The sequence below is a fragment of the Athene cunicularia genome (assembly GCF_003259725.1).
Source record: "Athene cunicularia isolate RWA chromosome 6 unlocalized genomic scaffold, athCun1 chr6_part2, whole genome shotgun sequence".
Taxonomy (NCBI): Eukaryota; Metazoa; Chordata; class Aves; order Strigiformes; family Strigidae; genus Athene; species Athene cunicularia.
In genome coordinates this window covers 4,048,677-4,070,276 of record NW_020799106.1, presented here as the reverse complement: position 1 = coordinate 4,070,276, position 21,600 = coordinate 4,048,677, and the positions used below count along the sequence as shown (strand labels likewise).

The 21,600-nt window shown below is 42.1% G+C and overlaps 1 protein-coding gene across 1 annotated transcript; it reads left to right on the top strand.

Annotated features, from left to right (window-relative positions):
• The first annotated feature begins 90 nt into the window (after positions 1-90).
• TMEM26 (transmembrane protein 26) lies at positions 91-19,139 on the top strand. Its single transcript, XM_026852056.1, has 7 exons — positions 91-410; positions 3,674-3,752; positions 9,312-9,425; positions 9,881-10,101; positions 11,150-11,226; positions 13,556-13,977; positions 18,577-19,139. The coding sequence occupies exons 1-7, from the start codon at positions 220-222 to the stop codon at positions 18,706-18,708; spliced, it is 1,236 nt and encodes a 411-aa protein (XP_026707857.1). The 5' UTR covers positions 91-219; the 3' UTR covers positions 18,709-19,139.
• Positions 19,140-21,600: the final 2,461 nt, after the last annotated feature.

Sequence of the window (21,600 nt, the reverse complement as noted above, 5' to 3'; positions counted from 1 at the left end):
TTTTTTTTTTTTTTTTTCCTCCTCTCTCTTCCCTTTAAAAAGTTTTCAGGAAGTCTGGGGGAGGGGCAATGCTGTTTCTTTTTTGTTATAATGGGCCCCTTTGTGGAGATGGAAGAGGAGAGGAGAGCAGCGTGGCTGTGGAGCTCCCGCGGCCCGGGGGCTCCGGGGGCAGCGGCCCGGGGCTCCTGAAAGGCGGCGGGTGCCGGCGGGGGGGCCGGGATGGAGCCGATGGTGCTGCTCAATGCCCTGGTCACCCGCCTGCTCTTTGTGCTGCACTCGCTCATCGGCGTCTGGAGAGTGACGGCCGTGAAGAAAGAACCCAAGTACTGGCTGCTGGCACTGCTCAATCTTCTTCTGTGCCTGGAGACGGGGCTCACCCTCAAGTTTAAGCAAGGCCGAGGCTACAAATGGTGAGCATAACCCCCCCCCTCCCCTCCCGGAGCCCACCCAGCCCCTCTCGCTGCTTTGCATGTCCCTTGGAGCAGATGCGAGGTGCTTTCTGCGGCTGTGCCCCGGGTTCCTGCCAAAGCTTTCTGCCTTTTCTCCTCTGCAGCACCTGGGGGTGGCAGGGCTGGGGGGGGACACACACAACTGGTAAAGCCTTGGCAAGTCCATCGCCAAGCGCAGAGGGATTCACGAGGGGCAGTTTTGCAGCTGGGTGCTTGGGAGCCAATCTCTGGGTGTGTATCCAAAATAAAAAATTAAAATGTGGGAAATGTGGCTGCAGGAGAGAGGTACGTCATGCTCTAGGGTGCCGACACAGGGGGCCGGGGAAGCGGGGGCACACACTCCCCCACCACCACCACGCCAGTGTCACCTCCTGAGCGACATCGTGTCAGGGACCACACGTGTGAGGTGGAGAAAGGCGCTGGGGGCCCACCCAGGCTCTTCCATGGTGATGCCCTGCACCTCTTACCCATCCTGCCACGGTTCGCATCTTCCCTGGGAACCATTCCCTGGCCCTGCGAACGCCACGCCGGTGCCCGAACCAAAACTCAGGGACAAATAAAAGATGAGCAGCAACCGCTCTTAACAGTGCAGCAAGGGCGGCTTAAATATTTGGCTTTGAATTTGAGAGGCTATTCCAGAGGGGAACGTTCATGCATGAAAGGCTGCCTGAGAAATGAACATTAAAAAAAAAAAAAAAAAAAAAAATCATAGCAGAGTTTGCCCAAGCACATGGGTTTTTACAAGCATCTGAAGAATTACTACAGTCATCTACAGCTCATCAGCACACAGCCAGCCAAAACAAATGCTCGGTAGAAAGGAAGTGGTCATGTAACTAATTGTCAGGATTTCATTAGGACATTAAGAAAAAAAAAAAAAAACAACAAAAAAACCCCAAAACTGAAACTACAGGCAGGCTCCCAGACAAAACCAGGATGAAAAAAGCTCTAAAGTATTTCAGTGATCTTAAATTCCTGCCCATTGCAACCTGTGAATCTCATTATAACAGAAGCAGCGTTGCATGACAATTCAGGGAAGTGTTCCACGCTCTAAATTTGAATGTAATAAAAGCAGTGATAAAGTCTGGGACACAGGAAAAAATTAACAACAGCAGAGCTCCAAACGCACAGTTACGAGACGGAGGCAGAGTGAGCAGGAGAGAGGAGGCAGCAGAAGAGATTTCGTGAAGGAACACTTGCTATGGCAGCTTTTGGAAAAAATCTAAAGAAAAACAGATACAGAAAGCAGATTCATTTTAGATGAATATACGTGCTGAAAGACTGGGCTAAATATAACTAAAAGGAAATTTTGAAAAAGCTCCCGCACTTTAAGCAGCACAGTGAAATACGTTTATAGGTAAGAACAGTAGGCAAATGGCCAGCATCTATTTGCGTCAGGATAACTTTCTGCTCTGGTGGAAAACACTCACATTCAGAACAGGCGGCATCATCTGCTTTTAGAGACATGCCTCACCGACAATCACTGGTCCAGGCAAGGGGCAATCCCTGCCACAGGACTCTCCTGCCTCCAAGAGCCTCAGATTCTCTCCATTAATTTTTGTCAGAAGACTCTTACTTTTTACACCAGGACAAAAAAAAAAAAAAGTTAAATGGCATGTGGGCCTGGCCATGTAATATTTCCTCTAGATTGCTTCTTCTGAAAGAAAAGGCAGGGTTAATAAAGCCCCTGAAGTCTCCTGGCCTGATCTGGTATCATTAGCTCAGTACTGCTAACCTGCCAGCTGGATGGATTTTTTATGTGCTCAAGTCCTACAGGAAATACTGTAAAATACATTAGTTCTCCCATTCAAATGAGAGGTGTGTTCTCTCCCGAAATAATCAGGCTAAAACCCCACAGAATCACTTTTTTTTTTTTTTTTTTTTTTTACAAAATGCCACCGCCAAAACAAAACCACCACTTCACCCTGAAAAAAAACCCCAACAAACAAACAAACCCGAACAACCAAACCAAAAGACCCAGGACTATCTTATTTAGAGGAGGTTGATTGAAACATCTCATAGCAGCTCAGCAACCCCTTCAGTTACCTGAGCAATAAGGGTTTTTCCTTTTCCTCCATACTTAGTCTTCACTGGAAAAGTCATGATTACAAAAATAAAAGGTACATTCCGGATAGGAACAAACAAAAATAAATGCAAAAAACTATTGACCAAAAACATTTCTGCAGTTACATACTTATAAACAATTTAAAAATCACTGCAGAATGTGCTAATGACAAGACAGAAGGAATCAAGCAATCAAGCATCCCGAGTCTGACTCCAGTGCCCTGTCCTGGGCCAGCGCACGTGTGATGCAGAGGTTGTGATGCATCTCAGCAGCACTGCAGCGATGCTCACTCCACACTACGGCACAGCTAGATGGAACATTAGTGGCATCAGACCTCATTCCTACTCCAAAAGGATAAGAAATGCCAAAAAAAACCCCTCCTCACCCAAATAAAACCGTCATGTGTTTAATAGGAAAACATCAACAGCCTTCAGAAGAATCAGTGCTTGCAGGAGTAAGTAAACATCCCTGGTAGTTCTGAATAAACTCGTCTCAAGAAGCTGAAGGTAATAAAGCTTCAGCATCATAAGTTATAGAGGTGATTGGCAGGGAGAGAGCTAGAGACAGAAATCCTAAAGAATTATACAGTTTTCAGCACAAATGGGGAAACAAGACCAAGACCCATTTTCATAAACCACTTTAGCCTGCACTGAGAAACCTCCTACTGAAGAAATGCTTGTTTTAGACCAACTGATGCTATTTCCACCTTTCCTGTGTCAATGCACAACCTGTATCCCAGCATCAACAACCTTTATCCCAGCATCATTCAGTGAAACGACTGAATGTATTAATTCGCCCTTCATGAAATCAGAAGAAGCACATTAGCTAGCGGCGTCATTTATTTATTTATTTAAAGCACAGAGAATGAATGCTGCAATGGAAATACAAACACAGTGCCTTTGCTTCATTCTTAAAAAAAAAAAAAACCCAGATTTTAAATAGACTTCCAGGTATGCTTTTAGATGGATGTACCAATAAACCTATGATTCACAATACCAACAGCAGAAGGAATTCAGCAAGAATAGCAACTCTTGCAGTTACACTATTTCTTAATATCCCATATGGTAGGAGGCATAAGATATTTTTCAATGCAAATAACGATAGGATATATGGTGTTTATGATGGGATATAATACCAAGCTATCTTTTCTTTTCCTTCACAGGTTTTCACCAGCAATATTTTTATATCTGATTTGCACAGTACCATCACTATGGCTACTAGAAATTCATCATGGGACTCAGGTATTTATTATGAGACAAGATGGACTAGTTTGAAATCGATGCATTGTTTGATGGGTTGGGTTTGGGCATACAGACAGAGATCTGCCAGGTCTTGTTCCAGTTTGCCGTTTTATACTGGTGGGTCTCCCAGTCCTGCTCCAGCTATACTATGGACTACGGTGCATTTCCTCAGTATCAAATATGAGCCTCATTCCTAGCTAAAATGAGACCATTTAGTTGTATTTGGCTGGGGAACCGAGGACTAGAAGTTTAAAAAACACCCTTTCACCCCCAGGTTACCAGCTTGAATCTCACTCAGGATGGTGAAAGAATTCCATTGCTTTAGAGAGGTCTTTGCAAAATTAAATACGAGTTTCACAGCACTTACAAGCAGGTATCACAACTCCAAGAAAACCAAAACTGAGATGGGTATCAGTGAAAGGGGTCTTAAACTCTAATTACCTTGTGCTTGCAACCTAGGAGAATGCTCACAGATTGCTACCACGGATAGCCGACATGGTAATTTGTCAGTGGTTATGTCCTTTCTTTGTTCGTGCTGTATAGTAATCTGGGAGGGGGGTATGTGTGTGTCTGGGTTCCAATTCAGGACTAAAACACACAGTAAAATTTTTAAAGGCAATTTTTCTTTTGGCAGATGGAGTCAGTTAGAGCCAGGACAGAGCCACTTAGCCCAGCAGCCCACATCGAGTGAACCACCTCCCCGTGCAGGCTGCTTTCACGTCCCCACAGCACTTTCCACGTACTGAAAAGGGGATTTTATCTGTCTCAGCATCTGCACATATGCAGTACCTTATATCCACAGCAGAAAAGGGCCCTATAGGACCAAGAGCAAAAAGCAACAGGGAAAAAAAATAATACATAAATTAGACTAAGAAGACATAGGGCCTCATTTTCTCCTTCGAAATATTGTTAGAGCCCACAGAAGCATAATCAAATATTCAAAATTGTGTTTACACTGAAAATGCCTGAGGCTTTTTCTAAATACAGCAGCAGGAATTTATTGTCTTCTTGTTTTGCCAAATCTCCTTAAACAGTCAGACAGGTAATGTGGATATTGAGAACATTTGTCATAGTTAAATCTGGTCCAAGAAACAGGCTAATTCTGTAGTCAAAGGCAGCAGTTTATTTCCCAAAATGATGTTAGAACATGGCATACTTTGTTCTTATTGATATACTGCTACTGTGAATTAAAGAGGGAGTATATCAAGTTAACAGCTTAGTTTATACCTGGAGAGATAAGATAGAGAGTTCTGGAAACACACAATCTAATAGATTAAAACCCAATACCTCCAGAAGGGAAGCAGCCCTCCTAGCGATCGCAAACGCAGCACCCGGAGTAGTACTACTCCTCCTACTGAAGTATTGCTGGGTTTTTTCCTTATTAAAATACTAACAGAATAGGTAATTATGCAGTTTCTAGATCCACACATTTAAGATCGACACCGTGAAAACTGCCTGTAGTCTTTACAGCAGTAGAATTTCGCTCCTCACGTTGAATCTTTAACAGGAAACATCAACTGCTTGTGTTGATGCCGTTATTTAAGGCGCGTGCTAATACGCAGTCTCTCTTCCAGAAGACAGAGGCAATTCTGCCTGAGTGCTGCAGAACTGGACATAAGTAATGCCATTCAGACATCAGCAGTGAAATACTGACTGCATAGAAACTGCTGCTTTGCAGTAAAGTATTTGGGGATGAAATACATGTTTGGGAGAGACTATAAAGTAAATTGAACTGTACTGAGCGAAAAAAATTGCTGTCTGCGAAACAGAGTGGCAAGGAAATTAAAGCCATTTAATCCATTAAAATCCCCAAACATTCTTAATATTGTAAAAGATCTTGGATAAACCTTTTTACCTTTTCAAATGCCTGGTGCATCCCTGCCACAGAAAGCAATAACTGACCACCTTTAGCAGGGTTTACCTGACGACCAGTGCTGTAGTCAGTGCAGGCTTCCCAGTAAGTAATAAGACAGATGGCAAACCCTGTAATTATTATTTTTAACCACGTTAACTTAAAATTTTAAGGAAATAGTGAATATTACTGCCCATTCCCCCAGCCTCATTCTGATGTGGGATCTTTCCGCCAGCTAAAATTCTCTCCTAAAAGTGATCTCCGATCTTGCCCCGTTCCTTCCCTCCCACATCCGTTATCTTCCTCAATTTGGAAAACAGCTTCAGCAATCTTTTACCCCTGTTTTACATTTCAGCTTTGCCGTATGAGCAAAACGAAGCAGCGGTGGTTGCTTTGAATTTCTGACATCATCACACCTGTTGCCATGGTGATTGCCACAGTGTTTCCAGCAAATCGCAGAGAGAGCAAGCTGGGTACCTGTTGCTTGGCAGAGGGCCGGCTCTGGGGAAGCTCTAGCCTCTTTCTTCCACCATGAACTCAGGCTTCCAGCCTTCATGCCTGTTAACAGGATTGAGGGTACTCTGCCCTGGTATTCAAGTGTCAATTTTACCACGTCAGTGCTGGACCCATCATGAGAAGTTTTAGCTAGCCTCATTTTTATTTGAGAAAAGTGGACTGTGAATAACATGCAAACAGAAATTTGCTGAGTAAGTTCCATGCTTCCCCGTGCACTGACAGCGAGCTCTCTGCCAGCTGCACGGTGGGACAACACCATGACATGCACCAATATTTGAGTAGATGTTTTTATAAATCAGAGGAACGTAAGCTTCATCCCACAAGAAACAAAGGAAGTAAACCAAGCTGGAATTTATGCAAAATGTGTACAGTTTCTTCCTGATTTATTTTTGCACAGTATTTTTTTCCACAGCGTTTTTGCTTAGCTACACACACAGTCTTGATATCTAGGAGGAACTGGGCTCTAGCAGTGAAGAGGTAAACCACATTTATTGACAGCCTGTGAAACTTAGGACTTGTCACGTTCCTGTTAAGTCACTGCACATACATAACTGGTTAGGCACGTACGCCTGGCACCAACAGTCCTATTTACATGCATATGTACATGATGAAAAGAAAGGCTCTTCTCCAAGCTTCCAAGTGAATCACCACCACAATCATCACTTAATAGATATTCAGAGAGAAACAAACCCAAACAAGGTACGAACATACCTAAATGAAAAAACAGGAGCTCACTTAAATGACTGGCTTCACAGATGCAGTTTTCCATTTCTTGCCTGCGTGCAGTTGAGAAGAGCCACGGACCTGGCCATGAGGAGTGTCATTCAGTCCCAGTTTGGGGAGCCTTGCACTGAAATAGTAACCCCTCACTCAGCTGGGATTACCTGCAAAAATTACATACTAAGAACATACAAAAGACACTGATAAAGTGAGCTGATCTTAAAGAATATTCTCTGCATCTTAGTGCCACTAGGGAGGGAGGAAAAAAAAAAAAATAAAATAAAAGAGCCCCATTGCAAGGCACGTGTAAGCTGTGGCGTGCTTTCCTGGACCTGCCTCCCGTGGGGCGGGCGAGTTGCTGACTGCTGCAGCTCCTCCGCCCTGAGCCGAGGTTGCTCAAACCCACGGTGAGAGCTGTCTGCTCTCTCTAGTTGGCATGGGGAGAGCCACAGCATCTGTATTGCTGCAGTATTACTGCAACGGGCTCTTGTTTCAGTCCTGTCCTTCAGCCACCTGATTTACTTGCTGGGAGTTCCCACAGTCTTTGGGGGAGGGTTTTCCACCATCCTTGCACATGCAACAGGCATGGCCTCCTCCTGGAATTTGTCAAATTCATCCTCAAGAAACAGGGCTTTAAAAAACAGACAAACAAAAAACAATCCCCAAAACTCCGATGTGAAGTTTAACGCAAGTTCACAGCTCCCTTACTCTTACCCCTGGCAGACTGGGCAAGGGGGGCAGAGGAGAGAGCTGAAACGCAGACTCGATGACAAACCAAAGACTGTGAGAGTGAATTACCTTCCTCCTCCAGCCCACCTTAGTAACCCCTTTGCACTACCCAAGCTACTTGTTACAGTATAAATATTCACGTATTATTCTGGGGTGGTTTTGCCAGTTACACTACATTTTTATGTCATGGTCTCCTCGGCCAGCTCTGTCACACTGCCTGTGGGGTGACTCAGAAAGGCTGGCTTGGATGTTGGGGGCTGGTCTTCACAGGCTTTCGACATTTTTCTGAAGGCGACAGATAAAAATGCTTCTCCGGAGCACCAGTTAAATTTCATTTCTGAAACATCCTCTGAACAAGCTGTTCTTTCTTCCCTCAGCTGAAGGGCTACCCCAGAGAGATGAGCCCCACAAGGCTGTAGCTGGGCAGCACACCAGCCCACCTCACTGGTACCACGTCCAGAACTTTAGATTTCTCGCTTTTAAATGGAAATACCTTCCCAAAACCTGTGTGTCCATCTTTCAGTGCTCTCACACCACTGTCCAAATAAGGCAAGCATTCAGTTTAAGAACCTTTACTACCAACTATAAAAACAACAAGCACTGACTTTTATTTTTTTCCAGATTTTTTCAGACCACAGGAAGTTTCTCCTTTTATCTACAAGGTCAAGAGGCAGCATTTACCCAGATAGCGAGCAACATTATCAGAGACCAAGTAAAATATCAAAGTGAAATCTGAAATTTGCTGGAAAATGTGACATTTGCTGGAAAATGTTGCTTTTATATTGGCAGGCATTATGCTGAACACAGCTACTCAGTATGCACTAGAACACATTCTGATTGTTGCAGAAAATCACTCCCTGTGCAATAAAATGGTGGGGGGCCCAGTGGAGAAATGCAAATCATCTGGTGTTCTCTGGCAAAATAAGAGAGGATAAAAGTCTTTAATAACAGCATGGTTTGATTTTCTAATTATCCCTTTTTTTATTACGATGAAGAGAGATGCTAAGGGATTGTTATGAAGATAGATTTTTTAGAACCATACCCCAGTTGTTCTGGGGCCAACCTTGGGCGTGAAGGTAGGTAGAAGGGCAGTGCAGTGCTGCAGACCTCAGAGAGGACGCAGTCCCAACACTGCTTTACTACAGTTCAACTAACAGTATGTGTTACCCAACGTTCAGTTTCCCAGAGCACTATGTACTTGGAGAAAGTAAAAATACATATTTTTTTTCTCTTTGCAGGACCATTTTTCTTAATTATTGCTGAGTCTCACCTCTCAGATTATAAATTTTCTTGCAGAAGGCGGCCCTGCTGGGGGTGGGGAGGTGTTGGGGCAGCAGACAAAACAACCCAAACATCCTACCCCAGCTCTATTCATTTCAGCTTTGAGGCAAGTCGTAGAGAAGAATGAAACAAAGGCATTTTTAGAGAACTTTTTCTGGATAGTAGACATGAGAAGCAGATATTTTGAGAACAACTTTGAATATAGAGACCGACCGTAACCAACTTTTGCCCTACTTTTACCCCAGGACCTACCAACACATCACTCCTGTCCTTATGAGAGTAATTCCTCCTTTCTGAAAAGGGGGGAATTGCATTCAGAGTGAGCACGTACCTCTAAATATTGACTGACTTCCACAACTAAACCCTCTGCAGTTCAGTACAACACGACCCTTTCAGCTACAGAGTGCATCTGGTCCTAGTGTGGGATTTTTACGCACGTGCGATGGTTTTTTTCTCAACAGTACTGCAGTAATAAGCCTGGAGCTGTTGAGGTGAATTTCAGCAACCAAGACTTTAATCAATCCAGAGACAGCAGTCATGGAATTGAGGGAACAGATCACCACATCATTCAGACGGTAAGACACCTTTTTCTATTCCTAGCAGGGATCTTATGAAATTAGAGCAATTAGAGAGGACCGTTACGTCTGTTTGGGCAAGCTCCTCACGCAGTAAGTAAAACTTTAAAAAAAGAAAAAGAAATAATAGTGTTGCTTTAGAAAACCGTATTGTGAAAGTGGCCTACGGCATGCTGCATACTAAGTATTGTCGGTAGGACAAGCCTCTCTGTGAAGAGGAGACTCTCCTACCGTTCTCTTCCAAATTTAGAAAGTGTCAGAGCGATGGTTCTGCGAAGGATAACACTCAGCTGAAAAGTGACACCTGTAGTAGTACACAGAGAAAGTCTTTCCGTTCATTACGCAAAGTTTGCATTGATGTGCCTTACGGCTCAAGGATGAACACAGTCTCTGAAAGTACCTGTAATGTCAGTCTCCTGAAGTTACAGGAGTTATTGTTGTCGTCTCTTAAACAGGCTAAAGTCTTTGTGAACCAGCTCTCCACAATCTGTGAGACCGTATGGACACTCGCCCTCCACCAGACTTTTCTGCTGCTCCTAGTAGTTGGGAGATGGCTTCTCCCCATCGGGGTTGAAATCACCCGGGATCAATTGTCTCAGCTGCTTCTCATGTTTGTGGGAACAGCAGCAGATATACTTGAATTTGCCAGTGAAACCTTGTACATCGATGATGTTCGGTAAGGACTATTTGCTGACACGAATAATTTGTATAATGCAAAATAGTGGTTTTGTTTGAAGATGGTTTGTGCGGTCTGTGACATTCAGACTGGTGGAAGAGTATTTCCCACAGGTAACAGAAAGGCTCTTTTACATTTAAGGGCTCTGTATACCCTCACCTTTCCTTCTGTAAAAGACCTAACAGTCCCATGAGCTTTGTTAGGGATTACTCATCTGTTGCTAGCAGAGAAGCACGTCACATCCATCACAATAAAAGTGCACAAAGAGCCAAACAACCAGCACAACTGCCATGCAGTGTGAGTTCTTAAAACTACAGGAGGTGAAACACTGGATACACAGTAAGTCCCTTCAGGTTAATGAACTGCTTAAGACTGGCGAGGAAGCAACTAGAGTTTGCTTTGATGATTCATTATCCAAGCTGCTTCTTTGGTTATCTCATGTGTACTTTCCTCATGATGGAATGACAAAGTGTTCAAAGATAAGAAGAAAGGGAATGGCATAGTCTGGTGTGAATTTTCAACATTGTGATCTTGAGAAAGTGAGCTCATCTCCCCCTCATAGCACTGAGAGATGAGCTGTGAACATCCATCATAAAGAAAAGGAATCACAGAAGAGGTTCATCCTCTGGTACAGACATACTATTTTTTTTTTTCTTTTAAATATCAAAGAAAATGTTTTACAGCAGGAAGAGGTCCTTCCCACTTGGCAGAGAAGCTTCAGGCTTGCAAGGAATTTGTAATCACTACAAGGATAAAGATATCTCCTCTTTGAGCCACAGAGTCTATTTCCATATGCTTAGCATTATAATGTTAGCATCAGATATTTAGTGTAATTACACAGCTGGAACATGTAGACTGAACAGCAAAAAAATCTATACCAAAAGGTGTCTTTGTTTGCCTCAGTCTTACATCTCAAGAGCATGCATTAATCAACCCCCGTTTCACTCAACCACCCTTTAAATGACATTCTAAATACTACAGGAAACATTTTTGTTATCGCGTAAGGAAACTGCATCTTCACTGTTACCACTTTTTTCCCCTCCCCTAGGAAGAATTACGCTCTCATAAATGCAATTCTTGCCGTATGGACCTGGAGTATGTTACAGTTTCCACTTGATCTTGCAGGTTAGTACTTGCATGCAGATGAGAAAAGAGAACAAATGCTTTAAGTTTTTGCTGGTGTGTCTTGCACACACACTACAGGCTATACCAAGAACTTTTGGTGGAGAGCATTTCATATGACAATGGTTTTTGAAGAAAGCCAATCGTGGTTTCTTCTGAGGAATCACTTGATTTCTGGCTAACCTCCGTGATAAAACTCTCTACTTCCAGACAAAAATAGAATCGCAATATTGTTTTGGAGCAGCTGTCACTGCCTTAAACTGCACTTCGTGGGCACTTGATTTAGGTCTGGTCTTGGATTATAATATGGCTTGAGTCTGGGTAGGTTACTAGACCCTATGGAGAGGCAGGAGATGGTAAATCACAGGGAACAGCACAGGCAACAGGTGACGTTACCAGAAGAGAAATTACCTATTTACAGGGAGCCTGAAGGACCATATGATGTTGGGACTGTTCACCCTTATCTTAAAGGCCCACCATTCAGATAAGTCAGGTTTGTATTCATCCCTGGGCCGAAAGGGCGGGCTTCTCTGTGTCCAGGAAGAATAACAAAAGTTGCCTCAATCATCTGTTCCAACAGAGGGTTTGGCCTCCAGTCACTACAAGTTTGCAACTCAGCTGTCCCAGTCTAAGATACGTTATCCTCACGAGCATCTTCTATAAAATTTATGACTAGGTTTACACGCTGACTAAAATAATAAAAGGATAGTAATGAAAAAAATTATTTCAGGAATTTTTCATTAGCCTTTTCTTCATGAACAGCAGTAGGCTTTGTTTTCAACACTGCAGTCATGAAAACCTTTCATCGTTTCAGCTCAGCAGCTCACCTCCTGAAAAAAACTGATGCAACCACATTTCAGATTTATCACAGCTAGAATTCCTGTTACTGGTAAAATATATTCCGTTAAAAAGATGCACAACACTCGGGTTTAAAACAAAAAAAAAAATCAAAACAAAACCCAAAAAAACCCACCAACAAAAGAACCCCCATACACATCACCACCACCCAAATAAATTCAAACAGTACTTAAACAATCACAGCATTAATTAAAATGAAGTAACCTTTTGTACTGCACATTTTTCTCTCTGCTATTGCTTTTCTGCTTATTTAATTACATTTACCAGGTAAAAATTAATTTACTGAACACGCATTGCCCTGAAATGTGCTATGGGTACAGTTTATTTTAGGCAGTTCTGTACAGTTGCACAGATCGTACTTTTTATTCAAGCATCAGAATGTTTATTCATACATCAAAAATAGAAATTTTTAGGCACTTATTATTGAACTAGAGCGCTGCATTTAGGACTGTTAAACCACAGTGGCACAAAAACATATTAAAATATTAGCTGCTGCTGAAGCTTTGCCTAATGGATTGAGCAAATTTCTCCATTCTACAACTCATTTTCCACTCGAGTTTGTTTTTTTTTTTTTTTTCCCCCAGCATTGACCCAAACAACAGAATTTTCTCAGTAAGCTGCAATGTTTGGCAGTTGCTACTGCATTGCGAGTAGCTCTGTATTTAAAACTAATGAAATCCCACTGCCTGAGGAACAGGTTAGTTAAGCTACCTGCATTTTCGTAAATCAGCCGTATTTACCACACACAAGCCCTTCTGACGATCCTCCTACGTGACCATGCCACAAAGAGCATTCCAGCCCATCACCACTTTTATACTCAACACATCCACATAAATTCCCACAGTTGCATGAAATTTCATACCCAGAAATCTTAAGAATGAGTAACTGTGGCTCAAGTCTTACACAGCGAGCAGTGACCACAGTTCCTTCCTATCCATGATGCTCAATATTGCCCTGCACTGACATGATTTGTTCTTACTATGACACATGAAAAAAAAGTCAATGGGTATCTAGTTAATCTTTTAAAAGTAAGATCTTAGCCTGGAACAAACTGAAGTGCTACACCTCAGATTGTTCCCATTCAGCACAGTAGTTTGTCTTTTGTGATTTTTTTTTTTAAAGATAGATACTAGCCTAGCGTGTTGATTGAACAGAAAGATGCCTGGGGATGTTACAGAAAGAGTAGGTGACCTACGTCTTGTTTTAAAAGTATAGAAATTCTGAGAGCTTTGTGGGATGGAAAAGGGGAAGCGGTTTTTGGTCCTGTTTGGCCGACCACTTCAGTGCCTGCTTAACCTGAGAGCTTTGTGTGTTTTGCTGAAACAGATCCCAGAATTTGTAAGTGCTTTATGTTGCAACTGTTCGCACCTGAATGCATTTATAATCCAGGGTACCCTGGATTACAACCGCCCTTTAGTCCAAACCTGGCTCAGTTTTTGAAAGTTATTATAACATAACTGTGTTTTGTTTCCAGTACAGCATATTGGCTGCAAACCAGCCGCATCAAGCAGGCGGATCCCCAGCCTCCTGCTTTGCAGGTACAGCGCGGAACTGTGGAACATCGGGGTCAGCCTTTTCATACAGGATGGTCCCTTCTTCATCGTGCGGTCAATCCTGATGGGCCACTTCAGGATATTCAATCAGATGCTGGTGTTTTTTACAGCTAAGAATATCTTAGTTGTGACTCTACAATTGTACCGTTTGGCAGTGATAACACTAGACTTCCGTGCTACCACCCTGCAGAAGAGCAGGAAAGGAGGAGTCAGCTGTTGCCCGTGTGAGCCTTACGAAGCTCGTACTCATGCTACCGCTGACCACGATACCGAAATGAGTGAGTTTGTTGCTTTTCCCCCAAAAGAGGAAGCCCAAGCTCCATCAGAAGATCAGGGAGCACAGGTACTGACTTGAAAGAGGTTGCATTTCCCACAGCTTCCTCAGAAGGGCTTAGCCCGTTTCCGTGGCCAAGCATACCTTGAGTGCCTGAGTCATCTCTTCCACCAAGAGATCCGTCATTTTTTCTAAGTTATAGGGGAAATTTCTGAAGCAAATTCATAGAAGTGGGACATTTTTTTTTTAGCCATTTGTATGGTGGGTTTTGACTAGTTCCCTATTATATTACCACAGGGATTTTTGTAGACGTAGTTTGTAGTAGCCAGAAAGGGTTTGGCACACTAACCAAGTTGGTTCTAAGTCTTTGGTGGCTCTGTGCTAACATACACACTTCCGTATATTAAAACAGAAGGACAAGCCTCTCCATTATGGGAAATACAGAAGCATTTAGCTCTACTTGAATGGTTGGGCCATAACTAGAATGTGATGAACAGCACGTTCACTGTGTATGGGAGCGACTTCAGCAGCAACAACTGTGCAGCCATGCAAATGAAGGGGGATGACAGATTTCTACTGTTACTGTGACATCTAAACATTTTTCATTCAAGATTTTTTAAGAAAATCTTCAAATGTTATCTCATCCTTTGCTGGATTTAGTTAAAAACTATGCACCACCATGAAACTGCATACACAAGACTGTCTCTTAGGACCTGCACAGTCTGAATAACTTAAACCTTACAAATAAATAAATAAAAAGCAGCCCGACAAATCAATAGAATACGACTGTATTGGTCACAGGCATTTTCTACAGAGGTACTTGCCTTTATTTATACCAGTTAGAACACACACAAAAAAACCCAGCCCCAAAATATTTGCAAAGACTTTTTTTTTTTTTTTTTCCCCCACTGTGCTTGCAATTGAGACAAGTTTTTTTAATGTCTCCATTTTATATGATTTTTAAAAGTGGCCTGACTTGGGCATACAATCTAACTAAAAAGAAAATGGCACTGCTCAAGTTTGACAAAACAATCTAGACGGAAGGATTCAGCCATGTGCTTCAAATTTTATAGAGCACCACAAGGTCCCATGAAATAACTTGAGAGATTGGTCTGTTGAGCATCAAGATCCATTTTTAAGAAGTGGCTAATAATTATTAATTTACTGCTTTCACATTTGAAGCGAACAGAGGGCCTGATAAATTTCTCCCTCTTTAGATTAGTGTAAGACCACTGACTTTTCTGGGCTTATCTTATAGAGGCTGAAAATAAGTGATTTTTTTGAAAGTCTGCCGAAAAATTACGTTCTCACAGAATACGGCAGATGCTTTTACAAAGTTCTGTATCCATTTTAAAAGAGAGCAGCAAAGCATATAGAAAATCTAGCAAATATAAACTAACCTAATTAAGGTAATTTCCCTCATTAAAAATTCCCAGTTAAACCTTATTTTCTAAGCCCTCAGCTATCTAAAGACAGAATCTGGCGTTGGGAATGAATAAAATGTTTCTGTCACCACTGCGGCGCTCATAGGCTCATTTACCCATAGCCTGATAGGCAGTGACGTGTTTATTCTTTGAAAGCTGAACCGATTGAAAAATTCCAACCCCCAAACATGTGAACCTGTATTTATACTTGTGAGCTGTTACTGTTTTATGCAGCATCGGGCCCTTCCATTATGACAGCAGAAAATGCACAGCCATCAAGAAGGGAGCCTCATATCCTTCGTAGCCCTTTCTACCATTTACACTGTAGTAATAACGTGCAACACCTCCTTCTCTTCTTATGTTGGGCCTTTTTCCAGGCAGATATTTTGAAAAGCCAATCGTTTGCTATGGCACTGCGAGGTAGACATATGGAGAGTGGAATGCCAATTCATGTGGGATTTGAATTCACGTCTAGAGGTAAAGAAGCTGGAGAGCGCTGCTGCTGACCAGCTGCGCTCTCTAAAACCTTTCACATGAGGGTGAATTCAGGCTCGGTCGGTAGAACCACAACGCAGCTCTTCCTTGTTGATGCAAGCCAGGACTACTCACATTCATTTCGAGTTTACCACTTGCTGATACAGTAATTATCCTGTTAAAAGGATCCTTGCTAATTAATTTGGAGTGTACCGAGCTTGCTAGAACATCATTCTAAATTGATCAGCGCAAAAATTGCAGGATTTTTTTTTTTTTTTTTTTTGCTGCCTACCAGGCAAAGCCTGCAGCAAATGCAAGATCCCCCGGGGTCAGCAATAAAGACTAGTTACAGCAGGAATATTTTACACAGAACTATATTTCCTGGTCTTCAGGCTGTTCCATTTTAAACAGAGTTTCTGATCACATTTACAAGTGAGAAAAACTCGGATGCTGGGTTGTTACTACTAGATCCCATCCCCGTTTACTCACGGACAAAATGAGCTAGATCCTTCCTCACCCTTACAATAGAATAGATTTCGACTTCCCCTTCTCTCCCCATTATCAAGGGTGACAACAAACAGATTGCTTAAAACCAAAAGAAAATCCAAACAGACAAAGCACCTAAATGATGGGTACTCTACCCCCCCACCTGAGTGCAGAGGGGAATCCCACCTGCCAGGTAGCAGCAGGAACAACCTGCAGTTCCCACTGCTTCACTGAGAAGCCTGGAAATGGCAACTAAGAATTCTAGTACCTTGTCTGTTTAGTCACAGCAGCAAAACCCAGTTTGAAAGCCCTACCTCACCTTCCTCCTGCAATTTTTTTTTTTTTTTTTTTTTTTTTTTTTTTTGGGAGGAAGGACTAAACCACTGGTTTTCCAGCAGGCTGTCCCGACTCCGCTGGGTGTGGAGAGCCTTTGTCTCATCCCACAGCCTTCCAGAGCTTTGCACTAGGCAAGTGGTAGAATGCATTTTCTTGAATATCCACCAGCATCAGTGGTGTATCTAAAGAACAACTGATGTCATGCTTGCTCTTCAGGAAAAGCTGCAGTAAACTTTCAGACGGGGAGAATTCAAGCCTTCAAAATGGAAGAATTTCAGAACATTTATCTTAACCATTATTTACTCAAGTCAGGAGAATTACATCACTAAATCTGTTCTGCAAACAGATATCCAGCCATTTACTGTTATTTATTCTGGTTGTTCCTGCCTTGTCTAAGATTATTCCATATTAAACCTAACTAAAATGTGAACTAAAAATCTATTCCTCTTGTCCTTTGGACATTGGGTCAAATAAGATCATAGCCCTGAGACTGAAAAAAAAAACAACCCACACCAAAAACCACACCACCCAACCACCATGATTTTATTGCATTCCCATTGGTATTTGTACTGTACTGTGTTCTCTGGGACCATGTGAAAATGGAAGAAAAATGTGCAATTGCTTTTTAGAAAATTCCAACTGTATTTTACAAATAAAAGGCAGTTACCTCAGGCATAGCTGCCAATTTATTATGTGAGAGCTGACTGTTATATGTTCCCATTAATTACATCTTCCGCATGCTGCTTTTCCTTTCCACCCTTCGTAAATTAATTACTTCAGCCCGATTCTGACTGCAGCCATTCCTTTGAAAACCCACAGCAACTGCAGTAAACTCCACTCTATTCTGGATAGGTTCTTCTTAATTCAGAACCCTTGCCTCCAAGTCTGCAAGTCACAGCATAATCCCAGGGTGGGTGTGTTTAATAATCCATGCACAGGATGCGTTTTACAGATGGACACAAATTATATGCATTTAGATACCCATACACACCTGGCAATACCTAATACACACAGCTTTTTTTTTCTGTTAGCATGGGAGATTGCTGATGAAAGCACTCTGCAGATCTCTCTAAAACATTACAAAATATCTTAAAGTTTAGGACTCTAAATACTAAGCATACCATACTCTCTACACAATTAAAAAAAAAAAAAAAAGTATAAAGTTCCCTGGAATGTATTCTTTCCATGCAGGTTTCCTCAGTTGAATGAAACCTACCCAATCATTATTTCCCCCTCCAAGTTTTCGGAGCATTAGAACAGAGTACCAGCATCTAAAAGTGAGCAAGACTCTTTCTCTGGTTCTGTGTCAATAGAAAATAGGCAAGTCTTGAAATCACCGGATTGGAGTCCTTGTCCCCCTGGTCTTTGGGTTTAATTCTCCATCTTTTTCCAGGCTTTTCTGTGAGGAAGGAAGCCTTCCCTTCCTTGTGAGAGCAAGGAAAATGGGTTATTCCTAGTACGCAATGGTGAGGCAATAAAAAGGGGTCATGATGGCAGAAGTGGCGAAGATGTTTGCCCACGATTGGTCACTGCACCAGCAGGGAAATACAGTGATACAGACCCCTAATGGAACAGAAACTAATGACTGAGAAAACCATGCACAACCTGCATTCTGAAAACCTTCCCTTGCCCTTCGGAGCCAGCATGGGAAGAGTTCTTGGTAAGACAGCTCCACTTCAGTGACCTCCAGCAAGCTGCTAACACGGCAATTCCAGTCATCCCAAGTCTGTCTTGCAGGTGACCCTAAAAAGCTCATACAAAGTTTTCCCAGTTTGGGCTCATTTGGGTCCTGACTCTTCCCTTTCGATTGGGTTAAAGGTGTAGGAGGGAAAGTGATGTAACAATATAAAAAACTTAATTTATCCACCTAAACTCTTACCTCATCAGCCACACACTGCTGTTCTCTCTTTGTCTACACTTCTGGCTGCTTTCTGGGCTCATCTTCCAGATCTCAGTACACAGACAAAAGCTGGTGAACACTAAACTTCCTACTGCTGCCTGTGAAAGTCTTCACAAAAAGCACACAAGAACTCAGGCCAATAGAAGATTAAGAAGAGCCAAGCCTATTTCTTCCTGTTAAGGACAGAAAGTATCTACAGCTGCCAAGAAGTTTCCTCCATTTGTTTGTAGCCTACCACAGAGATAAGGATGTTTTCCCCGAGTAGTGTTGCTGTACCGTTCCGACTTTTTGAAACAGCAGCATCATTTTTTGTAGCCCTTATGAATTAATACCTCCTTCAAACAATCTTAAAGCCATACAAAGTTTGAAATGAGGCTGTCAGACTGTAGGTAAGGGAAAGGGAGTTGAAGGGTGGTATAATGGAAGTGTGATGCCCTAAGCCAGCGTTTTTAATTCTGGGAGGTGGGAAAGGCCTCCAAACAGGCTTGCATGGATATAATCTATAATAGCAGCTTGGATGATCTGAACTCAAAATTGCTCTAAAAATCTTGTCTCCTGTATATCTAACTAATAGTACCCTGAAATAGTCATACAGAACAGATATAATCACAGCTAACACCTCAGCCTCTTAGAAGACTCCAGAATAGTGTTAGAATAGATTTACAGTGGGAAAAAAAAAAAAAAAAAAAAAAAGATTGAGTGCTGCTATTCTTTCATTTTACATTATTCTGAATAAACTGATGCTTCACATTTGAAGAATGTGTTGGGCTTAATTTCATCCGGCATCCCGCCTAAAGTGCTTCACGATTTCAGTCCCCTGATAGAATTCACAAAAAGCTTGTCTTTCACAAGAAACTTGGTAGCAGCCTTGTTGGAGCATCTTTCAGCATTGCACGAGACAATAGTACGCTCAGCGACTGCAGTACATGAACCAAGACAGCTGTCAGACACTATAACTCACCATAGGTCTAATCCTGCTTTCGGTAAGCATTCACAGTGCCACTGCTGAAGTTCTTTATTGTGTCTATAGTATTACTACAGAAACATAACAACAGGACTTATTTTTTATGCAAGCAATTATAATATTTTAAGCACCTTCCAAACAGATTTATCACAACTGTCAAAGTATAAGACTCTCTTTTAGCCATTAGAGGTCAGCTCTGGGAAGTGGTTAGCCTTCTCCCTGAGTGAGGGGGAGAACTCCCTCTTCTTTCCTTTCAGATTTCATGTTGAGATGAAATCTGGTTGTCCTGGTTCAGTGACAAACCAATATGACCTTGTAGTAGCCTTCTAGTATTTAAAGGCGCTACAGGAAAGAGGGAGAGGAACTCTTTATCAGGGAGTGTAGGGATAGGATGAGGGTAATGGGTTTAAACTGAAAGAGGGGAGATTTAGATGAGAGATTCTTCCCTGTGAGGGGGATGAGGCCCTGGCACAGGTTGCCCAGAGAAGCTGTGGCTGCCCCCTCCCTGGCAGGGCTCAAGGCCAGGTTGGACGGGGCTTTGGGCAACCTGGGCTAGTGGAAGGTGGCCCTGCCTGGGGCAGGGGGTTAGACTAGATGATCTTTAAGGCCCCTTCCAACCCAAACCAGTCTATGGTTCTACCTTGCGAGCTGCATATCAACTTTAACTTAAAAGTTCAGCTCTGTTGTGGCAGAAAATAAAAGACTATTTTGTGGTCTAACCCAAGGAATACTAATTCATTTAAAAAAACCCTCTTACATGCAGAAAAAGAAGAGAATGCCTAAGTAAGTTGCCACAGGGGTAGCCTGAAGCCATATGCCAGCAAGTTACTCTGCTTGTATATTATGAGAATTTTTATCCATCTAATCAATAAGAAATGAGTAGTTACTATGGCAATTTCTACACTACAAGGTACTCGTGCTGCAGTAGAGTGTGTTCTAGAAGGACAAATACATTTACCACCCTAATGTAAATTTTTGCACCTTTTACAGTGTAGCAGTGCAGTGTTTAGGCTTGAGAAGGGCGAAAAAGAATAAGATGAGAAGAATAAACCAAGTCAAAAAAATAGTGGTGGTTATAGAGGACAGCTTGGGAATTCTTAAGTGATTAATAGATGCCGGGTTAGAGCAACCCACAAACATTCAAACAAATCAAGCAGAGATTTTGCAGATCTTTGGTTGAAGTCAGATAGAAAGAAAATAAGATTTCACTACTATATTTCCCTTTGATTATCTTCCTCAAAGTTTAAACTGTTGAGGTTAAAGTCTAGTCTCTCTTATACCACCATCAATTCATCCTAATATTGATTTCAAGGGATGGCAGCGCACTCTGTAGTAGCCAGGGCTGATTACAAGGGATGTATTCCCTTCTATCACAATACTCCATAACCCTGCAGGGACTGCTGACACACATCCAGAGAACAAGGATAAAACTTCACTTGCAAGATACCAAATGCTACAATAAAAGTGCAAAATTCTTTCAAAAGCCTGAAAAATAACTGATCGTGATCATCTTTATGAAATACACAGAGAAAGTACATATGCCTCTTACAAAATCTTTATCCCATGATATCGTGGCTACATACAGAGATAAATTAAGACACCACAACTGCTGAAGATGGAGCAATGATTGGAGCACAAATCTGCCAAAAAGATTTTCAGGAGAGAAGCCCAGGTAAATTAACCTTTGGGCAACTTTAGATGAGAGAAACACAGAAGCACCGGGGCCTAAGGACACTTTAAACCTCCCATTAATATCTCCTAGAATCCACGTAGAAATAACACATGGCAAAGTTATGAGAGTGTCCATTTCTGACAAATATATGCACCTGAGGTTCAGATTTTGATGCCTTTTTTTCCAAACGATCAGTGCCGAGAACTGAAAGTTAATATAACTAAAGGTATCGGGTTCTTTCCCACAGGATTCAAACACAATTGTGTTTTTACTCTTAAAATACTGACTCTAAAGTTACATTTATAAAGAAACACTAATTCCTACATAGGAAGGCTCTGGGCCTTACTGTAGTAGCAAAGACATAGCCCCAAAACCTTTAGAGCTAGAAAATAGTTAAAAGCAGCAATAAGTATAACCCATAATAATTATGCAGTTT